General features: G+C 45.1%; 1 protein-coding gene across 1 annotated transcript in view; it reads left to right on the forward strand.

Moving 5' to 3' along the window:
* The first annotated feature begins 13,743 nt into the window (after positions 1 to 13,743).
* The window catches only part of LOC137323628 (bile salt export pump-like), a 57,016-nt gene continuing 49,229 nt past the window's right edge, over positions 13,744 to 21,530 (forward strand). Inside the window, exons 1-4 of the mRNA XM_067987332.1 lie at positions 13,744 to 13,831; positions 20,491 to 20,512; positions 20,700 to 20,753; positions 20,878 to 20,926. Of these exons, the coding sequence (XP_067843433.1) occupies positions 13,756 to 13,831; positions 20,491 to 20,512; positions 20,700 to 20,753; positions 20,878 to 20,926 (201 nt within the window). The 5' untranslated portion in view covers positions 13,744 to 13,755. The remainder of the gene's footprint in view (positions 13,832 to 20,490; positions 20,513 to 20,699; positions 20,754 to 20,877; positions 20,927 to 21,530) is intronic.

Below are 21,530 nucleotides of genomic sequence, written 5' to 3' on the forward strand. Positions count from 1 at the left end.
TGCTCGCCGGGCCAGGGAGGCACTCATACGTCAACGGTTCTCCTAGAGTCAGACAGTGCGAGGCGCTCGCATCTCCTCACCTGCACATGCGAGCGGCCATACCAGCCCCCTCCACTGAAGACTGTTGCCAGTACTCCTGCACCCACAGCAGTGTGCCCAATGGGCGGCAGCAGGTGTTCGCCGACATGATGGGCTGCACGGAACGCACCTATTGCACAGGCCGCGGAAGAATGAACGAGAGGTGGCAGGAGTGGTGAGAATATAGTATTTAATATGTGGAATGTGAGATAATATAAACAAAAAGTGTGCAAATTAATAGACACCCTGGTGCATTCCCTTTGTGCTTATAACGCCTTTGGATTTCTTTAGCGGGTACCCCTACGTGGTGCTACCCCTGTGGCTCCAGCAGAGGTAGTGGCAGGTTGCTCCTGTTCTCGCCCTGACCGGGTAGATGCTTTGGGCGGACGGCCCCTGGGTTTCGGTGCCCGTGAGGGCACCTCCACAGACTGCTCCTCCTGCACCGGGGCAGGGGCAGACTCGGCCACCTGGAAAGGAGGCACCATTGCGGGTACTGGTTGAGAGGGGGGCAACGGGTGGGACGTGGGGGCGCCTTGAGAAGAGTCCCCGCTTCCATGTCCCCGGTCACCATCATCCCTCTCGTGGCCTCGGCCCACATCACCCCTTCCACCCTGCTGGATGGCAGTTTGGATGGCATGTGTGAGGCCTTGCAAGGCCACCCCTAGTGTATCCGTCAGCCTGTTTATGGCGGCGGAATGTTGCTCACCCTGAATCCGTACAGACGTTGTCAGGGCATGCACGGACTCGATGTGGAGCTGTGCGTGACGCTCGAGGGAGGCCAGCCTGTCCTCCAACGCAGACACTCCCGCACCTACCCGCGACACTGTGTCGCCGGTACCCTCCTGTACCTGCGCCACCAATGCCCTCATGCAGGAGTTGGACTCCTCCATCGCCTGCGCAATTGTGGACAATGCGCGCGGCACCTCTCCCAGTACCTCAGCAATTAGCTGGTGCCCCTCGACGGCTCTCCTTTTCACTGGTGGCCCCCTGGGTTCAGCATCTGGGTCCGGCTGAGCAGAGCCTGGAGATGAGTGCTCCCACCGACATGGTCCCTCCGCGGCTGCCCCTGCCACCAGGGTCTGCTCATGCTCACTCGTGCGCGGTGAATCACCAAGTGCTACCCCAACTAGTTGGCGAGGGGGACCCACCGAGGTGCGTGTCTCTGCGCTGGTGGATGGTTGGCTCAGATGTGACGATGCACCCTCAGAGACCGCCATGTCCTCTGAGGAATCGCCCTCCTCAATCGCAGCGCTCGCAGACGGCCCTGCAAGAGAACAGAGGGCACCATGAGGCATGTGCACCAACGTTACGGTGCGCCTGATGGCAGGTGATGATACGGTCACTCGCGATCATGGGTGTTGAGTGTCAGCTTTCCCTTACCGGCCGTTTCTGCAGCGACAGACTCGCCATCAGCGACCGACAGGCAATGTGGCGTGCGGGCGAGGTCGAGCGCCTCCACCTCTGCGTCTGTGAGGTCTACCACGTGCGGCGGCCCACCTCCGGTGCGTGCCCTTTCCCTGTTGTTCTTGATTCTCTTCTCCTGTCAAGGCAAAACACAGATGTGTGAGTGGGTGCGTCTTGCATAGTGAGATTCATCGAGCATCGGTGTGGGTGGGTTGAGCGTGGGGCAGATGGATGGGAGGATGCGTGTGCCACATACCCATCCCATTGCATAGGGATTGGGGTGTGTGGTAGTGTTCGGGTGGGGACAGGGACGGTGGGTACTTGCGGGCACGGCGAGGATGGTGAGTGAGTGGCTGTGAGGATTGCTGCGGGAGCGCTGTGGTAGCTCTGCAGGAGGGGTTGTGATCTGTTTGGCGTGATGGTGGGGACGGGTTGTGGGAGGGTGCGTTGGTGTACTCACCTTGCCGGACCCAGTGAGGTCATTGAAGCGCTTGCGGCACTGCTCCCATGTCCTTGGGGTGTTGGCCCTGCTGCTGACCTCTGCCGCCACCTCTGCCCATGCCTTCCTGGTGGCGGCGGCAGGGCACTTGCGTCCATCCGCAGGGAAGAGCGTGTCCCTCCTCCTCCTCACGCCCTCCAGCATCAGCTGCAGCGCAAGGTCTGAAAAACATGGCGCAGCCTTTCCCCTCGGGTGAGCCATCATCTGTAGCCTACTGATTGCAGCAGGAGGGGCTTTGGGAGACTGCCCCTTTAAGTGGAGCTCCTACATCGCGTCGACGGTACTGCGCATGCGCAGCCCGCCGGCACGCAGCTGGGGAGCGGAGAACCCGGAAGCAGGGCTTAAGCAGTTCAATTATCCCGCGATCGCGCGGGGGACGCACGCAATTAGCCGTCCGCGTTTTCCACGCTCCCGGAGGACCACCCACTGGGAACCCGCAGGCCTGCTAAAATCGAGCCCCAAATGTCTTATTTATTAATAGTTAAATCAAACATGTAAATGTATAAAATATTAGACAACAAAGATCAAAACAATATTACCCCACTTGACCTCTGGCAGAGTTCATAATTAAGTTGGCGACATGGTCGTTTCAAGTTTTCCGACAGTGAGGTAATCATTTTATCGTCAGGTATTCTTCTGACAGCTGTGTCACTTCAGACAGCTTAATGTACTTCTGACAGCTGGGTGGCCTTCACTGATTCCTCTGCCCCGTGCTCAAAAGACATTGGGTTTTCATGTCCCTCCTGGCATGAACCTCAAGCCATATATGCAGTTGTTATTCATAAGGCCCTTATAGATTAACAAAGTTGTTTTTCAAAGAATTCAAGATAGTCAGCTTGTTTTAACATTGCTCATCTAACCACAAGATCCTTTGCAATCATGTTTTTCAAGGAGGCCAGTTTGTTTGACTGCACTCATCTAGCTATCTCGACGTTGTCCTGTTCTTATTGCTATCTTTGGATTATTGTTCCACTTTTTGGGTCATTGTTCCTCTTTTACCACATAGCTACCTTGCCTCACAATGAGAGTAACAAGGATCAGTCACTAGTCAAAGGTTAACAGTTTACAATTCAGCAAAATAAGCCACACACTCAGCACAGCCTGCAGGACGTGATGGTTAGTAGCATTAAGAAAAAGATGTCAATTTTTCCCTGTTTCCAATATTCTTACAAGAAAAAGGAAATGGATATCAATGAAGGAGAGAATGAAGGGAGAATGGCTGGGACGGTGCTTTTGTGGGAAATGAGGGGAAAAACTGGGAGGAGCACAACTGGCTGAGGAAGGAAGCAAGAGAAAGCATTAACAGAGAGGGATTGAGGAGGGAGAGTGCGAGAATTAACTGGGAGTGGGCAAACAGTGCCAGCTTGAACTGAGGGTAAGAATTCCAACTTGAATTAAGGGAGGGAAGGGTGCCAGCTTGAATCAGGAGTAGGGTTGCCAACTCTGGTTGGACATATTCTGGGAGGCTTCATGATATGACCTCACGCCTCCAACCATCCCACCCCCACGCTCTCGCATTGGTCGCCCGACACATCCATCCTCACGACACACCACCTTCCATGCCAAATGGAAAGCAAACAGACTCTCCGTCACCTGATTGGATGATTCTTGACTGTCAGTCAAACATATGGTCCTATTTCATATGCCCACATGATTCTTCTGCCGGGAGATTAATCTTTAAGCCCTGGAGACTCCAAGACAATTGATGAGGGTTGGCAATCCTAAAGAGGAATGAAAAACAGAACCAGCTTGAACTGGGTTGTAGGAGGCGTGCCAGGTTGAATTGAGGGGAGGGTAGAATAAAGCCAGATTGAAGTGAGGATGGACATTCAAAAAAGTGCCAGTATGAACTGGGAGGGTTAGAGGAAGAGAGACTTTTATTGCAAATGAATGGGGAGTTGGATCGGGTCCAGAGAGAGTAGAGTGCCTCTATAAACTGAGGCAAAGAGGTCCGATGTGGTAGTGTGACTATTGAGGTAAATTTGGGGATGGCAATGGTCTAGTTGGTATGTTAAAAAGCTAAATGTCACTTAGTTTTTGCACTGTTTAGATTAAAAATTTATCAATTGTGAAGCATAAAAGTACTTAAAATTAATCACAATACATCAGTTTGAATGTAAAAATTCAAATTTTTCTGAGGAAGTATGCCCTTGCACCATCCTCTTCATCCACTTACATTTCTTTTTCCTCCAGTTTAAGTTAAAATGGGCCAGATTTTGCTGCCAAAATAACAGTGAGGTTAATGGCGTTCACCGTTATTTATGCATAAATGGGACAGCAACTTCAAGCGAGGGGCAGATATGCGGTTAAATGCAAATGTCCAAAAGTTGATGTCTGAGTTGCCCCGCTCCTTCGTTAACTTCACAAGGACGGCATTTCGCTGTCTGCCTCATCATTGATATGTATTGAATGTTATGAAGTTGCTGTACTTGCGCGGTAGATATGAACTAAACCCACTGCAGATATTTAGGGCTAGTAGTTACAAGCATAAGTACCCTTTAAACGACGTAATAAGTGTTAATGACTGCCAATCAACGTCTTTGGCACTGAAAATAAACTATTATAAGTGTGAAGTCTCATTCCTTCAGGTTGTGAATTGTTTTAGGAGATTTTTTTGAAAACATTAGATTTTAAATGTTTACATTTTTTTTTCTTATTTTTCCTTTCTGTCTCTTTTCTCTCTCTCTTAATCCAATCGTTCTTTCCTCCTCTTTATTTCTCTTTCTGCATCTGATTTGACATTGAATTCACCCCCTTTAATTCACTCTCCTTCTCAGTCCTTCTGCTGTCTATTTCCCAATCTTTAAATCTCATTGGTTAGGGAGATACCCTGTTGGTTGTCCTGTTCACTCAGATCCCAGATGCCCTCTTTCCCTTACTGTGCCGTTATCAGCTCACACTTTCAACAACTTTGTAGACAAAAGTTTTTTGAGCTGAAAGGTGTAGAGGCAAGTCTAACTAATGGTAGATGCCATTAGATGCTCTGCTACAGCAAAATCTGGCCTATTACTTGTGTAACAACTTGTTTTCACATTATAGTCTTATAATCAGGACTATTCTTGTGTTGTTAGCTTTTTGTAGACTATGTCAGCTTTCCTGTGTTGATATGGATGCCTCCAGCAATGCTGTACTCCTTGACACCATATATACTGTGTCATTTATACTGTGATGTTCATTTAGCAGAGGCTGTATTCTGGGGCAGTTTGTCTTTTTTGCTGACAGATGATCAATGAACTCCATGCTGTTATATGATAACAAACTGTTCACTATGTTGAAGCGTTTGAATCCCACAGGACCTAAGTTATAAGTGGGGAGGTTAGGAATAAGGAGGAAGATTAGGCAGAATTAAAATATTAGACCTGTGGAATAAGTGGGCAATCAAGCCATTGAAATGAATAAAACAAAATCATTCAAAAGTAATTGCCTTTAGTTTTAGAAAGGGAAAGGATCAAAAGATATAAGGTCTAATTTTGCCATCCAAGCAAAATCTGTGCCAGGAATAGTTGACTGCAAGGTCAACTAATTTGAATAATTAGCATCAGCTCCACGCAAACATTTAGCCTTGCATCAGCAGCTGGCCTAAAAGGAAATTATTAAATGTGTCCGGCTGCTCAAACTCAAAAAGATGTGCACACTTAAAGGTAAGTGGCAGCAATGGGGAGGAAGTATTGCTTCAGCCTTTCTGAAGCTTCAAAATTAATTTTGGATATTTGCTAGCTTTTGCCATGGCTCGAAAGGGCAAAAAGATCCAGGCAAAAATAAAATGAAAGGAAACCCAATGTGAAGGCACGAAACAGAGTCTGTGGGTAAGTGACGGATTAATGCAGTACCCAAACCCTTGCTTAATAGCTGGCAAAGTGGACATGCTTTTCCTTGAGGTGGATGTGAAGAGGATTGTATGTTTCACACTTCAGAGCATCCTCTCCATATTGTCAGGAGGTACATGGATGCCATCTACTATGTCCTGTACTCTTGGGAAACCTGGCACCTAGGAAATCTTTTGTGTCCTAATGAGATGAATCCTCTGTAAGAAAATTAAGCATTTTTGTCTCATTTTAGCTAGACATAGGGGTTCCTTTAATTCAGTCAAAATACTTAAGGAGTTGAAAACCAATTGCATGTTGTGGTTTTCTCCAGGCAGATAGCTTGAGGGAGGAACCAATCCAAAAAATTCAAACAATAATGGAGCAGAAATTGTTCGCGAAATAGCGCTCACCGTTGTTAGTGGCGAAATGGAGGAGTAAGTTCCGGCATTCGCACATGCGCAGTGAAACGCGGAAATCCGGAACTTGCTCCTGCTGGTTCACCGGTGACATAACAGCTTCGATTTAAAGGTATATTGCACGCTACAATCAGAGAAATCATTTAAAAAGTACAAACTTGCTTATCTGCCCAGCTGGAAAGTAACTAATTACGCCCCAAAACAGGTAAATTAAGTTTTCACAACGCGGTTAGTCTTAATGACTGCCAAAAAGCTAAAAATTAACTTTTAAAAACGTGGAGTCTCATTATTCCTTATTTTAATCGTTTTAATGGTCATTAAAAAAATGTTTTTAAAAATTAAGAATTTTAATTTTTTTTTACTTTTCCCTTCTGTCTCTTTTATTTAATTCAATTATTTCTTACCCTTTCCTTTTTTAACATTGATTTTAATGTTGTACCTTTCACTTCCTGGTTTAACGTACCAAGCCTGCAGTTTCAGTGAACGCAGCTTGTCAAAAATGCTGTGATCTGATTGGTCGAGGGGAGAGATCGATCTTCTCGCTTCTCCAAGGGTCCTAGCTTCGCTTGAACTGATGCTGAGCTCTTCTCCGCTTCCTATTCAAGGAAGTGCCAGAAGAAAGGGGGCTTAACTGGCTGGTGAGTCTGGAACTAGGGGGCATAGTCTCAGGATAAAGGGTCGGCCATTTAAGACCGAGAGGAGGAGGAATTTCTTCACTCCGAGGGCTGTGAATCTTTGGAATTCTGTTCCCCAGAGGGCTGTGGATGCTGAGTCATTGAATATGTTCAAGACTGAGATCAATAGAATTTTGGACTCAAGGGGAATGGGAATCGGGCGGGAAAGTGGAGTTGAGGCCAAAGATCAGCCATGATCTTATTGAATGGCAGAGCAGGCTCGAGGGGCTTTATGGCCTACTCCTGCTCCTATTTCTTATGTTCTTATGAAAAGACAGCAGTAAGTTAATGGGTTAGTATGAATCTATGGAGCGGCATGGAGTTTTGGTTCGCTGCTCTGAGCAATTTCTACTCCAATATACTGTGTGATCTGTTCAGTTATGTGCATGATTGGAAGCTCCTTTTTGAATTTAGCTGTCCTTCATAACTTTATAAGTCCATCGGTAACTGTTTGGGGAGTTTTTAAGAACGTAAGCTATTCAATAATTTCAGAATCAGTCTGAAGAGATTCGGTCAGGCCAGTTAGCTACTCCAGTTGTTAATAACATAAGAAAAGAATAGCTACATCTATAAAAGTGAATAATAAAATAATATTGAGGGACCAAAAATCTATGACCCTTCTGGTCCACTCCTGTCATAACTCCAGTGGGACTGGAAGGGCCACGGATTAGGCAAGGATCCAAATATGCCAGATCCCAGATTCATTTCACATGTGAATAGCAGGTGCCTGTACCAATAGGGGCATGAATGAATGATCTGTTGGGGTGAGAGCCCCAAACAAAGCCATCAGTGAAGGAGAGGGTGTCACTAAGGGTGCAGACTCCCAATGCTAGGAGTTCCCATGTCCCCAGCATTCACAGGGACCCAGCATAGGGTGATAAGGCGTAGCATGTAATAAAATGGTAGAAGTGGGCTCCATCTAGGATCCAGGCTAGCAATGTGGCCTGGACTCCAGAAGAAAAATATTGATGCTTTAAAATTATTTTAGATCCAGCAACTCCCCATCAGAATGCCGGACTTGTTGTGGCAGGCAGCTCTTTAGATATGCCCCTAGTGGTAGAGGCACCTGCTATACACATGTGAAACAGGGGACTTCTCCTGACACCATGAACTTTGGCAGGGTCAAAGGCAGAAGCCCTGGGTGCATGCATCCCACCATTTGCTCTGGTAGGTGGGAGGTGTAGAGTTTAGATGGCTCACCTTCAAAATAAGTTTGTTGAAGCATCAGGAAAGCATTTACAATTTCATAGCCAGCATGAGCACTGTAACAGACAAGAAATTGGAATGGATAGAAAGCTTCAGAAGACTTTGACTCTAACAATGTCTCACATGGGATCTACTAACAAAGGAGGCCTGACATCAGGGCTGGTCAGTCTATGATAAAGTTTATTAGGACTACTAATAAAACTGAAATCCAAGGGAATCGAGGTAGAATGTGAGACTGGACAAGAATTTGGATGAAAATAGGAAAAATAGGAAACGGTGATAGGTGTAGTGTCAAAATGGGGGTAGGTGTGGTATGTCACTAGTTGAATTTAGCCATAAGGGTGAGTTTGCCAGCTTTTTGGGTACATAGTGGTTTGCCCTCAGATAAATCACTGGTAGCCTTAAGTAGATGGTAAGCACCAATGACCTAAGTAGGTGACCACAGAGGCAGGACAGTGGGATCCTGGCCAGCAGTCTGTCTTTGATTTCAATGCTACCTATCTTCAGATGCCCCACTTGAAGGAAGTGAGCCCTCCAAGGCAATTATTGAAGGCCCACTGTTCCCTAATTCCTGATACATTATGCAGTATGTCATTCATTGGGGATATGTTTTAAATTAGAAAAAGTTGGAGATGAATGTGTTGAACATTTGCTACAAAAAAAGATAATCACTGACAGTCAGGTTGCTAAATCAGAAATTAAGCGAATATGGGCCTATTTCTCTCGCTGCAATTGTTAATAATTAACTTTTCTAAAGTTATGTTATTCTCTTTCAGCAGGGGTCAACTTCAGTAAAATGAATCAAACACTTCAGGAAAATGTCTTATTTATATATCTTAATTTTACATGGTCGCTCCTGTTATTTTTCTTACATTGCCTTGTATTTAAATACTGAATGAAATGTTATTTTTATTTAAAATCTGTGATCATAATTATATTTGTTTACCCTGAAGTTGAACCCACATTGCCTGTGTAGAAAGATATTGAAAATTCATGTTTACTTTTTGTGTTCATATTTGTAAAAATATCAAAACTGAATGTGAACAGATGCATCAGAAGCAAATTAAATTATTGGAGTTTTTTCTATTACCAATTGATTTTGCATGTGATGTTTGTAATTATTTGCCACTAGCAGGACTTGCAAAATGCCAATGACCCACTGGATACAATAAACTTCAGGTCATTTACCTTCACCTTTAGGCAGATGGAGTTTGATTATTTAAACCTTGAAACCATTGGTTACTATTTTCTAAAGTATTGGAGCAGACCAGTGGAGCTGCAAACTATAGCTGCGAGTAGCCGTGCAGATTGTGTTCTCTGTTTTCTACATTGAATAAATCAGGTAAGTTAAATAGGACTGCACAGTAAACCTATTATACTGATGCACTGCAATATTATTGAAGTGCACGATAATTGTAATAATAGTAACAGGATTTATTATTGTTGTTACCATATGTGTAGATCTTAACCAGTATTTTTTGTAAGTTTTGTAAATGCTTTGAAATGTGTGGAAGAAATATAATTACGAAGTCTTTGGAAATCACTTTCTTGGCAGAAACCATTCATTTTTCTGCTGCATGGAAACAAAAGCACACTAAAGTATAAAGTGCAGCATCATTAATGTAAAATGATTACAGTATTTTTCTTCCATAAATGAATTCACAAAATCAATTCCCTTTAAAACAGCTGTTGTTGGTGAAGTCAGGAAATATTTAAATATTAATGATACTGAAATCTATTCATTTTGTATAAATTCCTTTGTTCCTTTTTGTTTGTACTTATCCAGTACCACAAGCAGAAAACAGTCTCATTACTTCAAAGTGAGCTGGGATTTTTGGAGCTGAGATCCAACAGCTCGAAACTGTAACTAAAAAGCATGAAATGACAGCATTACTAATAAACGAAATAAAGAGATAAAAGGTTACATGAATTATACATTTGCATAAATGTTTTTGTTTTTCCCATCATAAATAGTCTGGCATATTTCATAAAATTATTCAATGTTTGGAAATTCCTAACTCACACAATGTTAACCCAATAATTGTGACATAGACTGGGGTAATGGTTTGATCTAACTATTCACAACATTGCTTCACTTTCTTCTAATAATTAAAGAGTCTGAAATCTCCAACTGACTATATTTTAATGCTAATCGAAAAATCCAGGCGAGAAAGTCTAAAGGGCCTGTTCTCCAGGTGAAAAACAGAAAATTTTCTATTTTGAAGGTAAACTATCCATCCACAGCATTTTCTGTCATATCAAACATGTTGGCATCCCTCAATTATCCCTCAATATCACTTCCAGGGCTCGTACTGTAAAGAAACATGGGGGTGGGGGCGGGGCACTGCACACTGGCCAATATGGAAGTACACCAACCATAATAAATCGGAGGGGCACAACACATTGGTCACAGATATCTGGGAAGGAACTGCAAACTGGTCATTGAGACCTGGAGAGCTGCTACCGCCCCCCACCCCCACCCTCAGCAAGATAGTTCCACATCCTCTATAAGTATTCCTAGACCCTAGGTCAAATGCAAGTACTTTTAAACCTCAACTCTCCCTAGTGCTTCTAACCTCCCCCCCCCCACCCCCAGGAGAACAGACAGACCCCACACACCAGCCACCTCCACATCCACCCATCAAGTGGTAAATTTTTCATCTTCACTGCCTGGGCGGTAATCTGGTAGAGTGAATCGCCTTCCGATTGTAGAACCCAACTGGCAGTGCAATATTGTGAATAGGTCAACATGGAAGAGACAAAGAGAAACAACCACAACTCCCCTGACAGCTGCTGATAAAATTCACGTGACCCTCTTCTGAGCCACTATGCCTGAAAGCACCTAAATGGTAGCTCAGCAAGCAATAGCACCAAGTTTTTGTGATGGAGGCAATCTGCCTATGATCTGCACCTAGGTCTATTAGAGGAAATTTAGATGCAGACCCATTTGGCATCCATTGGCATGTAATTTACATTGCTGGGCCTTCATCAGACACAGTCAGGTACAAACATCAGAAAAGCCATAGCAGTTTGGGGCAGTGCTATTCAGGACCAGAATGGGGTAAAGAATTAGTGCCTAATTTTCCTCTGCATTGCACCAGTAATTTGGGCACTATTTGGGAGCCAGACGGAAGGAAATCTACCCTTATATCTTCTGGCACACAGTGAGCAACTCCATGGGATGTCTATTAGTAAATGATTAATACAGTATATACTAGTAGTTTTGTGTACTCCCTGATCTCCTAACACCTTCCAGGACTCTCAGCAAATTTAGCTCTCCTATTACTATTTAGTAAGTTATTTCATGTTCACACATGATGCCCTCCAATTATTTGCTAGCTCTGTATTTAAATATAAGATCAGTGGGGGCTGAGACAGGTCCATGGAAATTCCTTCCTTGCAGTACATTCTCCTTCCCATCATGGCATAATTAATCCTGCTATTTCTCTTTGCAATCTTCATAGGACCCCAGTTTGCATATTACAATTGGTCTCTCGCCTGAAACAGGCGGGTGCTTCAGCCACCCATCTCAGGATCCTACGAAAGATGGTGACAGCTAGAGAGCAAGTGTAAACTGGGAAGTGTGATCCAATACCATTTTCAGGCTGCTACAGCCCTATTTACTCCGTACAGAGGGAGTTAAAATTGGCCCTACTATTTCTGAAACAAATTACTATGCTAGTTACCTCTTTTGCATATTTGGGGCTGGTTTCCCCCAACCCAAAAAATTTCTTAACAATTGCCCTTTGTAATGTTTACCATTCAGACTTGGACTGAAAACTGGACTTTCCTTATTTCATTATGCCATTCTCCACAAGTTTTGTATTCTCCATAGTTGGATTAATAAAGTTTTTGAGAGTTATCACAGATAAATGGCTAGAATCATAGAAGTTACAACATGGAAACAGGCCCTTTGGCCCAACATGTCCATGTCGCCCAGTTTATACCACTAAGCTAGTCCCAATTGCCTGCACTTGGCCCATATCTCTCTATACCCATCTTACCCATGTAACTGTCCAAATGCTTTTTAAAAGACAAAATTGTACCCGCCTCTACTACTGCCTCTGGCAGCTCGTTCCAGACACTCACCACCCTTTGAGTGAAAAAATTGCCCCTCTGGACCCTTTTGTATCTCTCCCCTCTCACCTTAAATCTATGCCCCCTCATTATAGACTCCCCTACCTTTGGGAAAAGATTTTGACTATCGACCTTATCTATGCCCCTCATTATTTTATAGACTTCTATAAGATCACCCCTTAACTTCCTACTCTCCAGGGAAAAAAGTCCCAGTCTGTCTAACCTCTCCCTGTAAGTCAAACCATCAAGTCCCGGTAGCATCCTAGTAAATCTTTTCTGCACTCTTTCTAGTTTAATAATATCCTTTCTATAATAGGGTGACCAGAACTGTACACAGTACTCCAAGTGTGGCCTCACCAATGCCCTGTACAACTTCAACAAGACATCCCAACTCCTGCATTCAATGTTCTGACCAATGAAACCAAGCATGCTGAATGCCTTCTTCACCACCCTATCCACCTGTGACTCCACTTTCAAGGAGCTATGAATCTGTACTCCCAGATCTCTTTGTTCTATAACTCTCCCCAACGCCCTACCATTAACGGAGTAGGTCCTGGCCCGATTCGATCTACCAAAATGCATCACCTCACATTTATCTAAATTAAACTCCATCTGCGATTCATCGGCCCACTGGCCCAATTTATCAAGATCCCGTTGCAATCCTAGATAACCTTCTTCACTGTCCACAATGCCACCAATCTTGGTGTCATCTGCAAACTTACTAACCATGCCTCCTAAATTCTCATCCAAATCATTAATATAAATAACAAATAACAGCGGACCCAGCACCGATCCCTGAGGCACACCGCTGGACACAGGCATCCAGTTTGAAAAACAACCCTCTACAACCACCCTCTGTCTTCTGTCGTCAAGCCAATTTTGTATCCAATTGGCTACCTCACCTTGGATCCCATGAGATTTAATCTTATGTAACAACCTACCATGCGGTACCTTGTCAAATGCTTTGCTGAAGTCCATGTAGACCACGTCTACTGCACAGCCCTCATCTATCTTCTTGGTTACCCCTTCAAAAAACTCAATCAAATTCGCTGCTTGTTATGACTGGCTGCTATTTCTTGCGTTAGCAGTAACAAAGTCACATTCTCAAAAATCGCACATTTCAAACCATACATTTCTGTGATTTGGTTAGCGGGTCATAAATTTCTAGATTATGGGAATTTTTCTCTTTTTTTTGCTCAGAGGGAAATATTGTTTCATGTGGTGAAAGATAGAATAATAGAGCCTGGTCTTTAGTAGCTTCCAAGCCTTTATTCACAGAGATTCCCCTTACACACACACCACACCCTAGTTAAGCTCTCCTATAAAAAGGATACAAGAGAGTCCCCAATTGATACCCACCACCTGAATACAATTAACACTAGTTGATATTAATCATACAATTAACAAATATAGCCCTCGGTGATCATCCAGACCTACTCAATAACTGTTTATTTTGATTCTTCTGCTTATAGTTTCTTCAATATTAGTTGTTTTCTAGCCATGATGTTCTTTGTGCCTGTGCTTAAATGGTTCTTCATTGTTTTCAGTCTATCAACAGAATTCACTAGCACTTTGAAAGCAAAAGTATCTTGAAAATGTCAAATTCTATTGTCCTGCGTCGCTTTCGAAAACTTGATGAAGACAACAGTACATTTGAGTCCGAATACCTAGGTAACAAGAATTTTCAGCAGTAACTTTGTTTCTGTGAAATACTACGATTGCACAGAAATTCTTAGAAAAATAACATTCTGTTTTTTGTAAAATTATCTGTGGATCATAAAATATTTTTGCCAATAATTTTTTTTCCTAAAATTCCTATTTAATTTTGAAGTGGAATTTTCATGATTGCAGAGGCGGCAAAATGGAGTAGATTTTAACTTTCAGGTGGCCAAATGGCAGAACACAATGGATGCTCAGCCATGCCGGGAGCAAAGAGGCCAGAGCCATTTCGAGGCCTGAACCTCAATTAAATAAAACCAGCAATGCCCATCCCAAACAGGCGAGATTCAGGCCAGCGCAGTATCTGGTGGTCCAAAGGCCTCCAGGCTGGCACCAAAGTAATTGGAAAAAAAATCTTCCAACAAAACCTAGCTACATAATGCATGTTAACTTACGAACAATGACGGACAGGAAAAGACCCTCTAGTCTATCTAGCCTGTCCCATACAATTCTGATACCTTGTGTATCACACAATATACACTCCCCCACCCCACCCAAAACCATGTGATCTCCTGGGAGGAGGGAAACATTTACTCACACAGACTGGGATTCAAGATGGGTACTTTAATGTCACTGTATGTGCTCTTCAAACTTTCAGCGTCTCAACATTATTTGCAGGGCAAGTAAGCTCGTAGCAGGAGGAGTAAACATGAACATGAGGAGAGTCCCCGAGTTTCAGGCCTCTGTCCGCCTTCAAGGAGGCGACTCTGGATACCACAAGCATAGAAGGAATGGGAAGACTGCACCTCCACCAAGTTTAGGACTAGTATTAGCCTTCTCTTATTATATCTTCTTCCCCTACTCACGCACTCACTTACTAACATTACCATGATACAGAGTGCATGTAAGCTCTGTGAAGCAGTCCACCAGTTGTATCTGTGAAGTTGTGTGCAAACGTTTATCACATTACAGAGCTCCATGAAGCTCATTGGGCTCGATTTTCAAATGGCGGCGGGATGGCAGCGGGGGGGGGTCAATGTGCGCGCGGGTAACCCGAATAATAAAATCTTACCGTTTCCCACGCGATCGCAAGTTAATTGGTGGCCCTTAACGTGGCTTCCGGGTTTGCCGTCTGAAAGCTGCACAGTGGGCGGACTGCATACCCGCATCACAGGCTGTCAGCTGGAGTGGCTCAATTTAAAGGGTCATTGCTCCAAAGGCTTTTGCTGGAGCAAAGACCCAGAAACCACAATGGAGCAGCACAGGGCGAAGGCTGCTCCAAGATTTAATGATGCCTCACTGCAGCAACCACTGGTTGGGGTGAGGAGGAGGAGGGAAGTGTTTTACCCCGCGGACAGAAGGAAGTGCCCTGCCTCTGCCGCCAAGAAGGCCTGACTCGAAGTGGCAGAGGAGGTCACCAGCAGCAGCAATATTTCCTGCACTTGGGTCCAGTGCAGGAAGCATTTCAATGACCTAACTAGGACAGCAAAAGTGAGTACACTTACTGATTCTTCTGCATTCCATGTTCCACATCACCACCCCCCAACCCCCCCACCGCCCCAACAAAACTCATTCTGCACTGCCAAGACTACTCCATCACATCATTCCAAACACTCACTTAAGGCTCATCCTCAACTTACCTGCACTTCCTGAGCACTTCCTCACATCCCCATTAGTCACCCCACCACTACCATTCACCCCAATCCTCATCCAATGTGATGTCTCTGTCTCATACTTACCCTCTGATGCACCTCTTTCATGGTCAGCCTCACCCAAAGCAATGCATTCATCGGCTGACCACTTCACCCTCACTCACTCACACGTCTGCACTTTCTCCCCTTCTAGGAGAAGAGAGTGCAAAATGCACGCAAGAGGGCGAGGACTGGAGGGGGCCAGACAGACGTGGAGCAGGAGGCAGTGGAGATCAGCCGCACCCTCGAGTGCCTGTCTGATGGGGACGCCGAGACTGGCATTCCACAAACGTCTGGTGACACAACTTTAACATTCGTCACACAAAACATTTATTGATGTTAACAATGCTTGACATGTTGAACACCTCAGTATGCTCATCGTAACATGACACACCTGTGATGATGCTTAATATTGCCTTCTGTTCTCTTACAGGCCCTTCAATGACCGCAGTGATGGCAGAGGGCGATTCCTCAGGGGAGCTCCCGTCATCTGCGGGTGCACTGTCACATCATAGTGAGCCATCCACCAGCGCAGATACTCACACCTCAGTAAGTCCTAGCAGTCAGTCAGTTGGGTTGGCACCTGGCGAGTCACCACCCACAAGTGAGCACGAGCAGACACTGGTGGCAGGGGCAGCTGGGAGAGTCCGTGTAGGTGGGCGCAGTCCTCACCGGGCTCTGCTCAGCTGGACGCAGATGCTGAACCCTTTAAAAGGAGAATGATCAAGGGACAACAGCACGTTTGCGAGGTACTGGAACAGGTGCCATGCACACTCTCCACAATAGTGCAGAGGATAGAGGAGTCCAACTCCAGCATTAGTGGAATGGCGGCACAGGTAAGTGCAGGAATGTCTGCGATGGAGAGAATGGCAGCCTCCGTTGAGCTTCAAGCACGGCTCACAAATGAGTCCATTCAGGCCCTGGCAACGGTTGTTCGGACTCAGGGTGAACAACATTCTGCTGCCTTAAACAGGCAGACAGATACACTAACACTGGCCTTACAAGGCACGTCCTCCAAACTGATGTCCAGCAGAGTGGTAGGAGTGATGCGGCCCTGACCCAGGGGAGGGATGATGACGAAAGGGGACATGGAAGTGGGGACGCCACTCAAAGCGCTCCCACATCTCACCAGTATCCGCAATGCTGCCTCCTCTCCAGGTGGCCGAGTCTGCCCCTGCACAGGTGCAGATGGAGCAGTCTTTGGAGGGGCCCTCACGGGCTCCAAAACCCAGAGGGCGTAGGCTGAAAGCATCTGATCAGTCAGGGCATGAACATGAGGAACCTGCCACTACCTCCGCTGCAGCCACAGGGAATGCACCACGTAGAAGCGGTAGGAAGAGAAAGGCCAAGGATTTGTGAGCATGAAGGGTATGCACAAGGGTGTCTGACAGACTGTCATGTTTTCCATTTATATTTGTTTTTTGTTATATTCACATTAAATGTTATCATTCTCACCACTACTGCCACATCTTGCCCATTCTTGACTGGCTTTTGTGATAGTGCCCTTTCACCATGAATGGTGACACTTGATGCCAGCCATTGGGTCACTTTACAGCGGGTGTATGTGTAGTTGCAGGACTGTTTTGTGCAGGGAGGGGTGGGGGCTGGTGTTGGCGCTGCTCTTTCCAGGTGGTCTGAGGACTGGACTCTTCACACTTTCTGATATTAGGAGAACCGTTCACATATCAATGACTCCTGGCCTCATGAGCAGCCAAGTGAGCCGTTGCTCTGGCCATGGGTTCGTTCTCCTCCTCCTCCTCCTCTGCCTCCTCCTCCTCCTCAATGTGGATGGCAAGTGTGGATGGGGCCCCCTCAAGCAGCACCCCTCTCTGTTGTGCCTTGTTGTGCAGGACACAACACATTACTATAATGCATCCCACTCTGTCTGGTGCGTATTGAAGCGCTCCCCCAGAATGATCAAGGCACCTAATTTGCATCTTGAGCAGCCCTATAGCATGCTCAATTGTAGACCTGGTGGCGATGTGGCTGTCATTGTATCAACGCTGTTGGTCGGTGTTGGGGTTTCTCAGTGGTGCCATAAGCCACGTGTGCAGTGGGTATCCCTTGCCCTGAGGAGCCAGCCCTTAAGGGTGTTCAGTGCATGGAAGAGCCCCGGGATGGTGGATTCCCTCAGAATGAAGGAATCGTGGCAGCGGCCAGGGAATCTGGCGCACACGTGAAGGAATCTTTTGCGGTGGTCACAAATGAGCTGAGCGTTGATAGAGTGATACCCCTTCTGTTGATGAACAGTCTTGGCTCATGTGGAGGTGCTCGGATTGCTACATGGGTGCAATTGATTGCACCCTGCACCCGTGGGAGGCCAGCCACGGAGTGGAATCCCACTGCCCTCTCCATCTGGCTGAGGTCGTCCATGGGGAAGTTGATGTATTGCGAGGCTCTGCAAAACAAACCGTCAGTGACCTGCCTTATGCACTTGTGTGCAGACGACTGAGAGATGCTGACAATGTTCCCAGTGGCACCCTGGAATGATCCAGAGGCGAAGAAGTTGAGGGCAGAAGTTGACAGCGACGGGTAATGAGATGCCGCTCAGCCCAGCCAGGAGCAGCTCGGCATGAAGGAGGCTGCAGATGTCTGCGACTACCTGGTGACTCACTCTCAGCCTCCGTATGTACTGCTCCTCAGAGAGGTCCAGGAAGCTGAGCTTTGGTCTGTAGACCCTCTGGCGAGGATAGTGCCTCCTGCGACATTGCTCCCTCTGTTGTTGCCCTCTGTGCTCTTGTGCAGGTGCCTGTGGTGCAGCACTGTGTTGTGGAGCTCCAAGTGGCAGAAGTGCACACCATGCCTGGTGAGGCTGGTGATGTTGTTTGTCCTCGGATGTAGTGGTGAATGCAGCCATGGCGCCCCCCTCATCCTGATGATGTCAGTTTGAGGGGGTCCAAAAAGTTGATAAATATGTGTAAACAGAACAATTCTGAGTGTAAACCAAGAATTTTCAGTGTAAGCACAAAGATCTTCCAGCCAAAAGTTTATCTGCTTCAATAACTCATCTTTTATCCCCATCTGTCAAACAAGCATTTCAATGTCCAACTGGTTGCTGGCTGAAACATGTCTCATAAAACGTGGAATGTTTCCCACAGCATGGGAAACTTGCAGAGGCTGAATGAAAATCGGTCCCCTGCCTCATTAAATTAACTACTTCAAGTACTTAAACTATCTAAATAACTATGTTAACTATCATCCCGCCGGCTTTAATTGCCGGTGGGACTTCTGCATTCGTGAGGCGCACACGCACACAGATGTATCTGTGGGGAACCCGGAAGTCGGCGGTTTGGATCTGGCTTCCTCATCCGCTCGGGATTTCCCCGATTTCAGGAGCCCCCCGCCCTCAATGTATCCGCACTTCAGCTTGAAAATCGAGCCCAGTGTAATTCCATGGGCCTTTGTACCTGAGCCTCCAGTAACGGTAGTCCCTCACACAATTAAAGTATTTCTCAGGAAAACTCATACTGCTGGTATGGAGGATTTGGTTTTGATGTACAGCAGGCTTCCTTGTCCAACTTCAGCATGTTGAGGGATCAGGTTGAGAGAGCTTTTACACAGACCTTCACAAACGTTATTGCTACCCAGAGATCTGCTCCCACACAAATCAGTGAACATGCTGCGAGAGTGTCCATTAGAAGGGGCATGGCTAGAGTAAGCACAAATGAGACTAGCATCTCTCAGGGCAATGTAATATCTGTCCCATCCAGCCCCACGCCCCCAGGCTCAATGACAGAAGGTGTGCCAGAAAGTGGATCATGCAACAGTGAATGTAGCAAAACCATCTCACGGTACAGCACAAGAAGGTATAGGGCTACTTCAATCCCAAGAGGCTCCAATTAACGCCCAGCAGCTAACATCGCACATACCCCTCCCAGAAGTACCATTAGAACAGGTTTGAGAACACATACATCCTAAATTATTACCAAGGGGAATATTGGGGTAAAACACACTTAGCACATAGGCTGAACACATATTTGGTAATGAATTGGCTTAACTTTGTTACCACTTTGTCCCTAGCATTTATTTCTAGTGGTCCGTAATAGGTAATTAGCAGATTAACTTATGGCCATCCAAGGTAATTGAGATAGAGCAGAATACTGGTAAAGGTGTATAGTGCACATGTGCCATTTGAATGTCACCACTAAGACAGTCTGTTGCACTGGTTTTGCAGGTTGCAAAGGGGTTTCCATGCTGCTCAACACTTTCCATCCAGCCCTTCAACACCAACATTACCTTCTGCCCTCTCAATTACCACAGATGACCATCATTTGATCTACTAATAGCTTATTCTGCATCATAAGAAATAAACTCTCTGGACAAAATGGTAATATAGCTAAACCAATTTTGAGTTGAGTGGGGATCAAATGAAATGGATCTCTGCCCAATTTCCCAACCATCATACACCCTTTCTGTTTGCACCGGCTAGCGTTTGTTCTCTTGTATACTTATTGCACATGGCAAAATTGGATTTGCACAACAGAAAAGATGTAAGTTCAGACCAATGCCATCCATGAAGTACTGATCAAGGTAAAAATAGGTTTCTGCAGGAGAGAGAATAATAATGCTACAATAATAATTCTTGTCCTTAAATTGCTTCATGATCCCACCCTTCCCTGATTCTGTAAGCGCCTCCAACCCCACATCCCTCCCTGAACTCGAGTACAGCTCCCTCCTTTTGCCCCATCATTTGCAGCCATGTTTTCAGCCTCCAAGGCCCCACGGTCTAGAATTCCCCTTTTAAATTCCTCCACCCCTCCACCTCCCTCTGCTCCTTTAATACCCTCCTTAAAAACCACCTTTTTGATCAAACTTTTGGTCAGCTCTCCTAATATGTCCTTCTTTGGCTCAGCATCCATTTTTTGATTAGACCTCTGTGAAATACCTTGGGCCATTATTCTACATTAAAAGAGATATATAAATGCAAGTTGTTGCTTTTTTCTGTTATCTTGTATGATGTGCCTTTTTTTTCTATTACAGATATTCATGGTTCTAATCAAAGGTAAGTATGCTGATATATTTTACTTAGGTGCTTATAAAAGGATATGCCTTTGAATATGTGTTTTATTCTGTGGATAATAAAGTGTTCTGCATTGGACTTAAATGCTGTTAGAATGGGAATTATTTCCTTTTGTTTACTCACTGAATCACTCCTAGTCCTGCTCCTGTTCCTATTTCCTGTTTTACAGAAATGTCTACACAGTAAATGGGCAACCCTCCTCAAAAACTGAAAATGGAGACATGTAAGCCTAGAACAAGTATTACACAAATAGTCACATATATAATGTTAACTATATGCTGATTGTAATTTATTCATGTTGGGCTGTCCAAGGAGTAAATTGACATTTAATTTTATTCTATTTAAAGATCAACAAAGAAAAAAGAAGTTACCAACAGGATTGGCTTTTTTAAGCTGGTAATTTTGAATTTTTTCATTGCCATTGTTAATAAATTATTTAATGCACAGTACCTTCAAGTGTTCGGAATACTTTTCTGAAGAAAAACATTTAAATTGAAGTGGATTTCTTTGTGACTGTTTATTTTCTGGATTATAACCCAGGGATTTCAGCTTCACACTTGGACCTTTCTGGGTGAAAGCTAAAATTTTTAGATATTAGTGGCCTGAAATTCAATTTTTTTGGTTCAAAACGTGACCAAAAGTGAGGCATAAGTGACCAGAATTCGAGGCATAAGTCAGATACACCAGAGGATGTAAAACTGCTGATTTCCATCAGCAAATGCTGAACGGGTTGGGGAAATGCTGACATTTGGCATGTTTGCAGGTGCCCTTTCCTTCTTGTTAGAAATACTGCAGCAAGTTGGGTCCTCTCAGCAATGAAGCTCTGCGTCATTATCACTTGATGCATGCACCAGTCCAGATTCACACACTTGGTGGGTTTTAGTCAGGAGAAAACATTGGATGAATCATTTTTCTTGAGTGTGGAAGACGCTGATGTGATGGCTGAGGAAGGAGTGGCTGCTACTGAGTGGAGCCATAATATTGCCATTGAATTTTGCTG

This window comes from Heptranchias perlo, chromosome 7 (genome assembly GCF_035084215.1).
Source record: "Heptranchias perlo isolate sHepPer1 chromosome 7, sHepPer1.hap1, whole genome shotgun sequence".
In the NCBI taxonomy this organism is placed as follows: Eukaryota; Metazoa; Chordata; class Chondrichthyes; order Hexanchiformes; family Hexanchidae; genus Heptranchias; species Heptranchias perlo.